Here is a 14332-nt window from a genome sequence, read left to right on the forward strand (position 1 = left end):
AGCAAGAGGAAGATGTGGAATGACATAAGTTTTCTTTAATATCACAATACATAACTGGAGAAAAATGAAAATATCATTCATGTATCATGTTAGATTGACAACTACGTAAGTTGTTGGCAGTCTCTGCTCTAAATTAAACATGGTCTAAATAATGAACTGCAAAATATATAATTGTACTTCTACCTGAAGGCTTACTGGAAGCCAAGTCAGATTGGGATAGGCCCAAAATGAAGTACTACTGAATAAAAACCTTGGGTATTCTGAACTCATTCAAACTTACAAAGATTCAACATGTAAAGGACATTCCAGCAATGCCACTGTAAGACCACATTTGTGTAAAAAACTAGAAGTTCCACTTTGAAGAAAAAAAAGTTGCTTATGTCTTCACAGGTGCATGTATATATATGTATATACACGTGTATATATGTGTGTGTGTGTGTGTATACATACATACATATATATATATATATATATATATAAACAAAAACGCAAAATAAAAAAACCAACCTAGCAGGCATGAGTTGCTGTCTGGTGATCATTGTGCAGTCTGGGGTCTAACCGCAGGCACAAGGCGAACACCTCTTTTTTAAATCATCGCAGGTATTTCCTCAACAAGAAATACTGCATGCTTTTCTGACCATTTCCAGCTTGTAAGTATTATTTGACTTGTCTGGATTGCTAGACAGATTTCATCCAAGCACCAAGCTGACCTGAATAGTGGGCAATCCATTCCAGTTGGGTTAAATGTGACTGAGGGATGTACAGCAGGATATCATCAGCATACTCAGGGCACTGCAGGCTACCTTGTCCAGTTTAAACTGCTAATAGTGTAGCAATACCATCCTTTTATGCTTACAGACACGTTTAAAAAATACGACAGGAGCTATTCTTACTTTCAGGGTGATTTTCACAGTAGGAAAAATTCAAACCTCTGCAGACAGCCAATGCAAAACATATGAACTACTTACAACTCTATTTTTGAGGCTTTCAGTGGGACTGAAATGGTCAGAGGTCTTGTACTCGTGCTCTGCACAGCAGTGATATCACCAAGCACCTCCCACTTGATGCACTTTTTTTAAGAGAAGTACAGACTGGCCTTGAAACTGTGTGTGTGTAACATGATATCTATCCAAACCACCTCATACAGCACCGAATATCAATCAAATGTTGAGAAAGACCTACATCTGTTATTTTAGAAAAAACAGGCAACCACCACATATCGTTTCACAAACTCTCATTCTAAAATATCAAGTTATAATTTGTAATTGAACAAAATTTGACACGTGATAGCTGTTGTTAATTGAAGTACTTACTTGTACTGATGTTGTCAGACTTGCTGCTTTTGGGAGCTGGCCTCTCACACTGTGTGCCTGACCAGTTGGCTGAACATCTAAAAGGATCCAATTAAGATGGCGAAATTAATAGATGTTAGCTGTTAACACACTAACCTACTAAAGAAACCACCAGCAGCTTCTCAAGAACTACACGAATGATAACGGTGATTCTACAAGATCAACAAGAAGCTTCGTGAGAGGAGCCAGCAACACACCATATCACTCTGAACGTTCTGAAGTAACTTATTTGAAAACTACAGCTTTGTATCTTAAATTCCTGTTACTACCATTGCAATCTTAATTCTAGTCATTTTCTAAAATTCTTAAATAACAAAACAGCCATAACAAACAGCGTATTTATATCTATTATAGCAATTACTACCTACTATACAATAATGAAGAAATACCTGAGCTGGATCTATGCATAGCCAACTTAGTCCAGCCATGTTTATTTGCTAAGGGACATAGCAGCACGAATGCACTATCCTGTTCTAGGGCCTGCTTCCACTGGGAGCTCTAACAGCCACTTCCCCACTGCACGAAGCATATCTGACTGGACATAAAATACTGCATGCATCTAGTAACCTGCAGTATCTGCAGTGACTGGGTCCTTCCATGGTACTCCTGTCCCCCATCGCTCTGGCTATTGGAAAGTTTACCGTAGAATAGTTCTTACAAGAGTAGTTGTAATAATTTACTTAAGCAATTAGATCTGTCTTTGAATAATATTCACAAATTAACTGTGGTTCCCCTTTTCTTTTTTTCAGATTTAAATGCTTTTCTAAAAATTCTGCATTTTAATTATGTTTTTAATTTTGAATTATATATAAGTAAATATGTATTTGTAGAAATACACGTGTGTGTGTGTGAATGCATGTGTGAGAGTTAAATCATGTAAAGATATGAAACTGAAGGAACATCAATATCTCTTCTGACTTCAAAGGCACTGGAATACACTTTATGTTAAGAACATATGCCTCACAAGCCAGGCGCTTGAACGAGCACAGAGTTATTCTGCTATAATTTCCTTATGTAAATATTTCTTCAAATGGGACTGAAAATGGCTCACCATGCATAAAAGCAAACACAAAGAGCCCATGTATGCAGCCTCAGCAAATCCCTCAAAACTGAAACAAATACATGAATGAAATCCAACTGCATCATTCATCCTGTTGTAAATATGGTTATTTACTACAGAACATGAAACCCTCCTTGTGGAAGCTGCAGGAAATACTCACTTTAAAACTGCCTCTCTTGCATATTGTGTAATGAATCATGTTTTTCCAAATACTTTTGAATTATTTATGAATTTCAACATAGGTTAACTTCATAAAAATGCAATAAAGAATACTTTGCATATAGGACTAATGTTATCCGACACCTTTCTAAGGATTAAACATAAATTGCAGGAGTAAAAGATGGACAGGCTTAACCACTGACATTCTATGATACAAAAAGATTTGGAAAGGTACAAAATACTGAGGATAAAAAATTGTGGAATTCTTATAGGATATTTCTAGCTAGCTTTGCTAAAGATGATTTTGACTCTTCTGTCTTTGTAGGTCGCTGCAGAGGAACGCCTAGTTTCCCACTTTGCCCTTATGCCTGTTCCAGCACAATCCAACATTCAGACAAATCCCTTTACTGGGTTTCACATTATGTTTGAACTTTCATTTTGGTTCTAATTTGATTTTTGCTACAATATGTTATGCAAGTGCTCAACTCAAACTCTATGGAGATAAATACTGCACAGATGGTCTTTCAAAAAGGTTTATTAATTGTTAGTTGGTTCAAAAATGTTCATACAACAGACAAAATACATTATAATTTAGTAAGTTCTTTTCCCTAATCTCATAGATAAACACAGCAAATACACACTTAAATGTCCTTTCTGTGAAGGACTTTTCTCCCCCCCAGTTATTAATTACAGAAAATATTGTTCACAATAATGCATTTTAAAACTCAAACCAACTGCCATTTTCTCTCCTGCTTACCACCACTTCAGCACATTCGAAGTTACACTTATGATTTTAATCAAAAGATGTACTCTCCTACTCTGCAGCTGTTCCATTTTTATAGATCCCATTTGAGCAATTACATCCAATGGAAATGATTACACTGATAGCCTACCTTACTAAGATACTATTTTAAGGAATTTGCTTTTTCAAGAGATCACTATGCAATGCATGGTTGCAAAGCAAGTATCTCTAGTCTTGTAGAGACACAGCACAGATCTTCATGCTTCGTGTATTCTGTATGCATCCAAACTGTTGGCATGTGACAACCATAGAACAGAAAGTCTTATATTTCTTAGCAGAATTTTTGCAATACTGCTGTTGGGAATTCAACATATGTGGTTAAAGCTTCTTATGAGAGGCAATTTTCACTTAAAACTACACTATTGAAAAGGAATGATTTTGTTAAGAGTTAGACCTACCTTAACTTTCTATCTAAATGCTTACCCTGAAAGTTTCAAATACATTCAGCTGTATAAGAGAATCATGACAACGAGCCCGTGTTAGAGCAGTTGAAAGAGTATAAAACAGTGGACCTAACAAAAGAGTCCCCACTGAAACATGCAGGTATAAGCTTACGAGAAAACTCTGCATAACGTACAGACTTTTCAAAATCTCACAAGAGATAAGACATTCACAGCAGCTAAGAAACCCTTCAGCTACATCTGTAGTAGATAGAGAAATTAAGGTAGGAAGATTAGAAGTTCTTTGGATAAAGAACTTCTTGGCATTTTAATTGTGAAAGTCAGCAATATTAAAATACTTCTGAGGTATTTTTTCATAAATGTCTCATAAGATCATGTTATCTAGCTGCCACCTCATTTTCTTTATTCCAGATGTTTGCTGTCTCCAATAAACATCAATGGGACTGAAGCCAACAGGATGCCAGCCATTTTATTCCATATTTAGAGCTAAAATGATTGCCCTTTTATGGCCCAGGAAGCTAATAAAGACTCTTCTTGGGCAGACAGAATAAAAAAAGAAATGAAATCCAGAGGAAAGGTGTGTTGTTTGCAAGGGAATTTGAGACAGAAAATAAGCTATGAGTAGGCACATGAATAGTGATGGGGTTGGGATACAGACAACTGTTGCTATAGGGATGTGGAAAAGAAGAGCAGATTTTAACTAGTTTCACTGGTCTTCAGATACAGTAGACAGAAATTAGTCATAGTAACAGCAGACATTTTTCTGATATTAGATCATTTAAACTCAGACTGCTCAGTATCTAGCATGGGAAATGACTTCAGGTTTCAAGTGATGCACGTTATTTTGTACCTTTCCAAACATTTGGTATCAGAAGCTTCCGTTCTGTAGTATTGCCACCAGTTTTATTGTTTGAGATATGACATTTGCAGCATGGGCAAACAAAAAGGCGTCAATGAAGCAACACTCCGTAAGACCACTGGTTCTAGTAGACATTCACCTTATCCAGAAGTGTGAAGCAGGACAGTGCTAATGCCTAACCTGAGCTACACACAAACAAACGCAGATGGAAAGAGCTGGGGAGTGTGACAGTGAAGGATGTGTCGGGGTCAGCTACGTGGTGCAGGTGCTACAGTGAACACCTTAGGGTGCAAATCTCCAGTCCCCTATAGAATCGGTGAACAGTTCCAACAGCAACAACATCCTACAGAAGAGCAGTATGAATCCTGAAAGGGAATGGCATAAACAGGCTGCACCTAGTCTGCTGCCAAGGTCATTAATGAAACTGTGCTAGAGCTCTCTCTGCTATCATTTGTTCTACATTTAGAAAGAGATGACTGCTTGGGAAGCACACCACCTGAGACACAGAATGCCCGTGTGATAGGAAGTATTTATGCAGCACTACAGAAAAAGAGAGATTTTTCTTAAAAACCTCTAAACTGAAATCAGAAAGATGTTCTATTTGTAACGAAGAACAGTTAGAATCAAGATATTTATATTTCTGAAATTCATCGTGCTGTTGTTGCAGAATTTATTTATGAAAGAAAATATTTCCTTCCTGTATTTTTTTATGACCCTTACAGGTCAGAACACTGAAAAACTTCAAACTCAATTACATTGGCACTTGACCAAAAGGAACAATTTGATTGTTAAATTTCTGAACAAATATAAAAAACTAGCAAAAAGGCTAAATTGGTGGCAGCATGCCATTTTTTTTCTTTTCTGTTTTTTCTTTTTTTTTTTTTTKTGCCACAGGCATTGTCTGAAAAATATAATATAGAAGACAGAATAGGCAGTTAGAGGTATTTTTGTACAGAACTGCTTTCCAACTCAATATACCAGTGTGTATCAAAAGACTGACAAGGAATGCAGCATTAAAAGATTAGTCTAGAAATACAACAGAATTTGTGAAACTGTCATCACAGCATAGAGGTTGAAGGGAAATTGAAAATGTTCTTTACTTAAAAATGGTATTTTCTAATTATACAAGGTGATTTTCTAACTTTTCATTTCCTTTTGGTCATGCCATATACAGTTATGTATTAAAAAACAGTAAAATATTAAAATGAAAGTTTCCAGCTTCATATTTTAAAAACATTTGCATTAAAATTCCTCTTGTAAATGTCTTATCTTTAACATTAAAACTACTTTTAAGACTAGAGAACAAAACATCTGGATTATAGTTATTTACTATCTGTATTTACTATCTCCATTAAATAGCACTGAAAGATATAAATTAAAATAATCCTCTTTTTCCCCCAAAACTTTCTGGGATGACACAGCACAACAAAATCCTTGCACTAAACTAAATCACTATACTATTCCTGAAATGCATTTAGCGATACTTTTGAAAGTAAGGCTTTCATCGTACAGGGAGCTGATGTTATAGTGCTATACAGAAAATCACTTTTGAGGAACTCAAAGAATCTTAAATTTAATAAAAACATACAAGGAAAAATAAAATGTCACTTTAAACATAAATGTTTATTATAAACAAATTATATACTAATATATACGAATTATACTATATACAAATCATAATTTATAGTTGTTGCATGTGGTTCACTGCAAAGAAACAAGCTTTGAGATGTGACTTGGCCTTATCCTGTCAAAGCAAAAGAATGAAGTGAAATCGTCACAGCAGTTGAGGATCAGTAAACTCCCTGCTACTAGGAAAATGTATACAGTACATATATTATACACATATTAATGTTATTAACACACAGTAAATATATAAAGATAAAATGTGTCTAGATAACTACTACTGTAGCTGAAATTATACTGAGCACCCAAAATGAAAAGAATGGATCAAGGTGGTAAAGATATGAAAAGAATCAGAAATGACTGGATCAATAGGTATACAATAAACCATGTTTTTTCTCTCCTTCTCACAGAGGTAAAACTAGTGATGTGTGGCGGCAACTTCTGTGCATGTTTCATCCAAACAGGTTTAAACTCACGGACAAAAGATATGCGCCTCACAAGCCTGGCTAGAAATGTTCAATGAAAAATATATATACTCCTCTTTTCCAAGGTCTTGTCATTTCTCCCTTTGACTACCACTCTTTAAATATCCAGTTGGATTTAATTCTTTAAATAGCGCTAGTTTGTGATACCAACCGGATGCAAGATTTTCTATAATATAAAGTTAAAATCTGCTGATTATGTTCAAATTCAAGACATTTGTAACAAATCTGTTTTTAGTTGAAAGAGTAAGATTTTAAAGAACTAGCATAATAGTGTGAAGTTCCTGTTGTAACTGTAATTGGGTAGCTCATTAAATATCCTCTAGCAAATCATATGGAAAACATTTATTGTAAGATATTTTTGACGAAAGCTTCTGTTCTCTCTGTCACTTTTATTGCCTGTCATGGTTAGAATTGCCTTCTGCTCTTAGGCAGTCTTCTTGAGGCTGCAGCTATTCTACCTGCGATAGCTTTTTTTTTTTTTTTTTTTGGCTCAATCTTCAGAAAATGCTAGGTGAGGGGATTTCAATCTGCTGCGTCCTTCTTGTCCATAACCAGACTATATCTTTTTTTGATCACAGCTCTGCCATAGTTATGAGTCTTGTGTACACACATACACTCACACAGAAACTGTTCCCACTTAAGAAGACCTTTTGATAGGAAAGGAATGGAGAGCGGTACAGCGTTATGGAATATGAACTTGAGAAAAGTTCCCCATCAGGAGGGACATGCTCTTTCCTTTCAGATCTCCCATAACACACACACATGCCCATGTACACAGTGTCTCTCTCCAACCTACTGAAAATAATGCTGGCAAGAACATCTCCCTTGTCTATTACATTTTTGTGGGAATCAGTTTTCTGATTTTCCCATGTCAGCACTTCAAGTATTTTGTTCTCCTTTTTAAGAAATTTCAGAACTTGTTTTCCCTGTTTGTTTACTGTTGTCTTTAATATACTACTCAGCCAACTTGTTCATTTTAGAAATGAATTAGTTCTTTCTTTCTTCACTGTTCACTTGTCAGCTTCTGCTACCAAAGTTAGGCTTTCTTTCAAGCTCCTGTATGGACCATGCTTTTTAATTAATCTGAAAGGCCACTGATTTCTCTACCAAATTTGCTCTCAAAAGCCATGCATCTGCTGACTGCAAGCAATTAAACAACCCAGGATGGCTTATTCTTCATTACAGAAAAAGGGACGTTCAGTCTAATTTAGAAATACAACACACCCAATCTGAAGCTCTCTGAATAGTCAACACATTTAACCACAGGCAACTAATCTAATGCTGTGAATTGTCCTCTGAATTTCTCTCTCTTTTTTCTGATGACTCCTAGGAAACAGAAGATCCAAACTTTAGATACACAGAACTGCACAAACCTTTATGCTGAAAGTAATCCGAGAAGGAAGAAATGACTATCCTCTTATATTAGCCTGCATAGTAATATAACCTTACTTTTGTCACCTTGAACTCCTCAGCCACACTCATACAAGGTTGCTCAAAGGCCTATTACAGTATTTACAAACTCCCCTTAAATTCAGTCAGATTTAGATAAGGATCAATACGATTTGTTATGTCTTGTATTATCTTGAATCATGTTGACTGTGAACTTCATATAACAGGAACATCCTTCATCATATTTCTATAATGCCTAGTGCAAGGGCATTCTAATTTGATCACATTTATGTGCCGATGCAAATAACGGTAATAAAAATACTAAGATGCAATTATAGCAAGCTATAGTTATGGTAAAAGCATAAAAGAAACAAAGTTATTTGGGAGAGGGTAATATTCTTTACTAAATTAACTGATATAGCACTGCTTTTATATCAACTGAGGAAGATCTTGTGTACTGAAAAGTGTCTATATTCTTTCCAACTCTGTTGGTATAATACAAGATATAATCTCTCCCTAAACTTTGTTTCTCTTGCATGAACTGCATATGCAGTTAGATAATTTGTGAAGAGGAAACTGAGATGCAAAATAAAGCTAACTATCAAAACACAAAAGATAAACTGATAGAACAGATGCAGCTGACATTTTCTGAAATAAAGCATTTCTTGTTTCCCATTTGAACCTGATCTCCCTTCTGTTCTGCTTTCAGTGGATTTGTGAAGTTACTGGATGCGACTCAGACACATCTCGTATGCTTCTAGTGTTATACATGTCCCCTACACAACCTATCAGTGAGAATCCTTAAGAAATCCTTAAGAAATTTATTACGTGAATGTTAAAAAGATAGTAAGTATACATAAGATGATATTCTTAAAAGATACTCTCAGTGGTGCATAGAAAAAGAAAAGGTCAGTACCTTAAATTTTAACATTTCGATATTAAACTCTCTCTCAACCTTCATTATTGAGCAATAAGGAAAAGAATATGTAAAAAAGAATAAAGAAAGTTCTTCATATTCCTAAAAATTCAAGAATTTAGGAAAGAATCCTAAGAATTCATAACCTGGATTGCATAGCACCTTATATCGAAAGACCAGTTGCAGTATATTCTGTATCTTTCAGAACTTGACAGAGTATTCATTGAAACTAGAGACCAATTTCATAAATTCTTCCCTTTTAGAGGCTGATGTGCAGTCGCAGTGGGGCTTTAATTCATTCATAAACCAGTTAGGTGAAAAGGGCAGCTTCTATTTGCAACACACAACTAATATTCAGTGGTTTCAGGTTTTAAAAACTCGAGATAGGAAGAATTCTGGATAAAAATATGCTGTAACAGTTTAGGTTGGTAAAAGCAGAGTACGCTCTTAGAGGTTTACAGTTCCTCTGTATAATTATGGCTTTAGGATTGCCCTTCAGAATAGATAAATCTTACTCTCTGTTGTCTTACTGAATACTAATAAGGGCTTGATTGTGTATAAAGTTTGCATTCCCAACTGATTAGAGAGAGAGAGGAGAGGAGCTCTTGCTGAATGAGAATACAAATAAGCCAGCCATTTCCAATTTCTTCTTTCTAAAAATTGTCCACCAATGAATTGGAGATGGGTTTAGAAAAAGATTAGTCCTTAACTGTCTCTCAGAGACCAGACAGATGCCACCCATGATGTAGCCAGACATGCAAGTAGGAGGGATAAACTGTTTTCCCTAAAGATGGAGCAGAACTTACAGGGAAAGTCTGTGAGACTACTGTTCCATAGCACAGCGGCTCTCAGAAAGCATGGTGTTACTTTATTCCTCTCTGATGTCTCCTACTTGCCAATATGAGCTTGGTAAAATTATAAACAAGCTCCTGTTAAGAACTACTTTGGTGCCAGAAAAACACAAGACACTGGGATCAACTGGAGCTTGTACTGAGGTTGGCAAGAAGAACTGAGACATATATGGAATTAAACTTCTTCCTCTACATCACCATAACTGTCTTCAACTCATTCCTCCTACTCGCTTCTCTTCCCTTTCCTCTAAGCCATTTTGGCTTTGTAAAGAGAAAAAGGGTTTAGAAGATTCTGATAACAATTCCTTGACACAGTCACTGGTGGCCATACTAACAACAGCAGTCTGAACAGACAACAGGAGAACTAGCTTTCTCTACGTTTAGATTGTGAATGAGAAAAAAAAGTCATCTACTAAGGTTTCATTTAGACTTCCACTTCTTCTGAATGCCAGTTCATCTGACTCTCTTCCTCATGTTCAAGAGAATCTTGAATTTAATCTTTCTCTACCACCCTCTTTTCTTCCCCATTTCCTTTCTTCCTTTCTCCATCTTACAATACATTTAATAAAAAAACCCTCCAAAAGTATCTTCAAAAAACCCTGCCCAGATAACAGAGAAAGGAGGACAGTACAATTTTGCTGTGAAACCACTATATAATTGGTTTTGGGAACACTGTCACAGTAAGAATAAAAAAGTAAACTAAGGAAATCACTATGTTTAAAATCATCACCCTCATCTTCTCTGTAGAAGATAACCTTCTCAAAGAGAAGTACTACAACCTTCAGCAAGAAAACAGTCCTTTGGACTGTTTCAACTTCTAGAGGAAGAATATGGAATCTAATATCTCTTTTGCACAAGCTCTGCTCTTCCTTTTTCTTACATCTTCTTTAAGCCTTTGTTTTCTACTTTTCCCTAACTATGTCTTTCAGAAAGTATGGAAGAGTCTGATTTTGTCTTGGACAGCTAATACTTTTCCTTGGATTTCTGAGACTTGTTTATTTACTTTCCGTGGCTGAGTTCAGACTTTGGCTACTGCATGTCCTGGGCTGTGGCCTTAAATGTATCTGAAGGAAAAAAATGTTATCTTCATCTGTCTAAGAGAACTGTTTGGCAGCATAAAGCTTCACAACAGAGTTCCTATTTTAACAATCCACCTTTGCATTTCTTTCAATTACGCACTGTTGGAAAAGCAGGAAGAAAGGATCAGTGGGCCTATGCATCCTGTGATCCCTTTCTGCTAGCATGGATCCTTGCAATTCTTGGCAGCTGGGCTCCCAAAGAAGTTCTGAGGAGGTTAAAATTCACATTATCAACTCAAAGACTAACCAAGAGATTCCAAGATGGTTTAATAATTTTTTATTATTATTATTTTGATGGTAAATATAGCTAAACCAAACCAAAAGATTATGAGAACAGGCAATGTGAAAAAAGGCTTATCAATGCTACTCCAGAACTAATGCGATTAACTTTGCTGAAATCCTACTGCCAGTATCTTTGTGAGTTTTGACTCCAGTTGAAACAGAATGCAACTCTTGTTGGCTATAAAAAAGGTAATGCTTCAGAAGAAAGTTCATCTTAAAAATAACGAAAAACTCAAAAAACCCCAAAACAATTATCTCATTTTTTTCTGTAAAAATCCTGCATTAGCTAAAAAGTAAACTTTTACAGTTTAAATAATTAACACTTTCTTAAAAGTTGTCAGAGACAGTATGAAAAACAAGAAGTAATTCTGCATGTTGTATTTTTAGACTTTCTATTTTACATATTAAAACATTTCACAACAAATTTTGGACTGTTACCTTCTTGAGAGTTCAGATAATGTGCCCTGAAGTTTTAGAGAAAGAGGAGGACAGGCACTTGCAGTACCTGAGCATACAGGCAGCAACAGGTTGCTCTGAGAATTGTATTATTCTGAACACTCAAGTGTGATACACAGAAGTACAAACTGTTCCAAACAACCATGACCCATGTATGCTGATAAATAGACCCACTCCACATTCTTTGAGGTTTACAAAGTAGTTAATGACAAGGGTGATGATTTCTTTGTGTTATGCACACTCAGTCAGAACTGCTAATCTACTTTTCAATGGACTTTGGCAGCTCAAGGCACAGAGTTTCATTTCTTGAGAATACTGACATAGGAATTGTGATCATCATTTCAATAAAATAAGAAAATTATTCACCATACCTAATAATTCTCATTGCTCTCATCACCCACCAACAGACAGACACATCTCATCCCTACAGCGCATTATATGCTCATAAACCACGTATTTAGATGAGATAAGATTAAAGCTGTTGGAGTTTCTGTATTTCAGCTGAATAAAGTCTAGGTCTTTGGCTCATGACTTGAAATTCTGACTTTGGCATAACAACTGGTAAGTAAATCCATGTACTTCTGACTAGTATTTCATATCACTGCGTATGTCTGACATACAGTATTTTCAAAGGCAAAGGTAGTTTCCTTTCCTGGCGAGGATTAAAACTTTCTTTTTAAGAAACAGGCCTGAAATCCGTCAGAGAAATACAGCATGCAGATATATCTATTTTATATATTTTTTTTTATCAGAGGAGAAGAAAAAGTTATGATGTAGCTTTCCTATTTTTGTTTGTTAGATAGTTTCTATTTTAAAGCACATTTATATGAGGCTAACAAAGAGGGTTATGAATACAAGCTTAGCTCTTGAAATGGCAGCTAAATAGCTTTTCTGTTTCCTTCCCTGTAGAGATAACAAATGGAAAGTCAGTTTTAGACTAAAAACATGTGCAATATCACTATTTGCTAAACTTTATGTGTAGGATTAACTTGGTAAAATATCTCACAATGTGAACAATAAAAGCCAAGTGGCATTTTCAGTATTTTCAATATGCTTATTAAAATTGAAGTATTTTCATTTCTTTCTCCAATGATATAGATACTCCAACAGTCTATGTTTAAATATACTCGTCAGTGCAGCTATCAAAGGGTAAGTGTGTATTACAGAAACGAGCCCGCAGATTAAGTATATATTGTGAAATGTATGTGAATGTGCATGACTTGAACCAATGAACTGTGGCCTGAAATGATGTCACACAATGTGCAGCATTAAGTGGAAGGTTAAACCTACTTGCATCTCGGTTCATTAAACGCAGTTAAAGTGCAAATTCCCTCATTCTGACAGTAGTAATCACAAGGGTTCACTTTCTGGTCACAGCGCTGACTTTTAAACCCCACAGAGCATCTGCAGAATTTCAGTAAAATAGACCTACATAAATATTCTGCCTTTTGCTGAACAGATTTTAAACGCAGTATATATAATGACGGCAAGGCACACACACATACACATGCGCACACACACAGATATTAAATAATACTCTTTTTTACATGGAAGATCCAATCTGATACTATACTGCAAAATTTGATAATCAATGTTAATCAAACACTAGTAAAACAACAGGCCTGTACAAACTTCTGTGTTCAAGAATCTAATATTCTTTACTAAGTATTATTGTTAAATGTGCTATACATTTGTATTGATTGATCCGAAGTACGATTGCCTTAAAAATGTTCATGACTGTTTTCTTAGCAGTTGGCAGTGTTGGTGCATTCAACAGCTTTTATGTATTGTAAATCCATACACAAATGAATGTATGAAACTTGTTCTCCTTGAGATGCTATGGTGTTCCGTACAAATTTGAAAAATTATAAACCCATTCAATCAGAAAAGAAAGGAAGAATCACAAGCTTCCAAAACAGCCATTCGAAGTGTTTAAGCATGTCAATTACCAGATTTGGTCATCATATTTAAGCCTAACATATTAAAGCTGTGAGATTCTTCTTTTGCTGAGAATTATGAATCTCTCTACTCCTCTGCTAAGATATTTACAGAGCTATAAATAATAATTATTAAGGGCTAGATCAAAATAGTTAAAAAAGAGAGAGAGAGAGAGAGAGAGAGAGAGAGAGAGAGAGATGCACACAGGCCTTTAAAGTGTTTTCGCTTGAGTAAGGACCACAGCACAGAACTGCATTCATGAAAACTCAGCTTAGCTGTCCTTAACCCCATAGCTGCATACGGTATGTATGTATGTATGTATGCATATATACTTCCTTTTCAACAGTATAGCATCTACAGCTTAGCCTCTTCGCACATTCAGAAGCGCTTGAGCTTTCACAGGGATGAACAGCTTGGTCCCTCTCTTACGCTGGTCAGACTACAAAAGCTAGGCGTTTCTCCATCTAACTTCCTTCAGAGTCCAAATACAACAGGCATCTCTGTAAGATCACCTGCCTCATACACATCAACAAAATGAAGGAATGGCTGCACTTTCTTTACAAAGTTGTTGTACTGCCAGATTCCTTGGGACAATAACTTACTTATGTCACCCTGGAAATGAGATACTAAAGTTCAATTACTTCTTCTAACATCACATACATTCCTGGAGAACGCTCTGA

The 14332-nt window shown here is 35.8% G+C and overlaps 1 protein-coding gene across 1 annotated transcript in view; it reads right to left on the reverse strand.

Annotated features, from left to right (window-relative positions):
• LRP1B (LDL receptor related protein 1B) overlaps window positions 1-14332 on the reverse strand; it is a 572531-nt gene that overhangs the window by 7620 nt on the left and 550579 nt on the right. Inside the window, exons 87-88 of the mRNA XM_026088976.1 lie at window positions 13005-13118; window positions 1314-1390 (exon numbers count right to left, since the gene is read on the reverse strand). Coding sequence (XP_025944761.1) covers window positions 1314-1390; window positions 13005-13118 — 191 coding nt within the window. The remainder of the gene's footprint in view (window positions 1-1313; window positions 1391-13004; window positions 13119-14332) is intronic.

Source organism: Apteryx rowi, unplaced genomic scaffold (assembly GCF_003343035.1).
Source record: "Apteryx rowi isolate R43461 unplaced genomic scaffold, aptRow1 scaffold_8, whole genome shotgun sequence".
Lineage (NCBI taxonomy): Eukaryota > Metazoa > Chordata > Aves > Apterygiformes > Apterygidae > Apteryx > Apteryx rowi.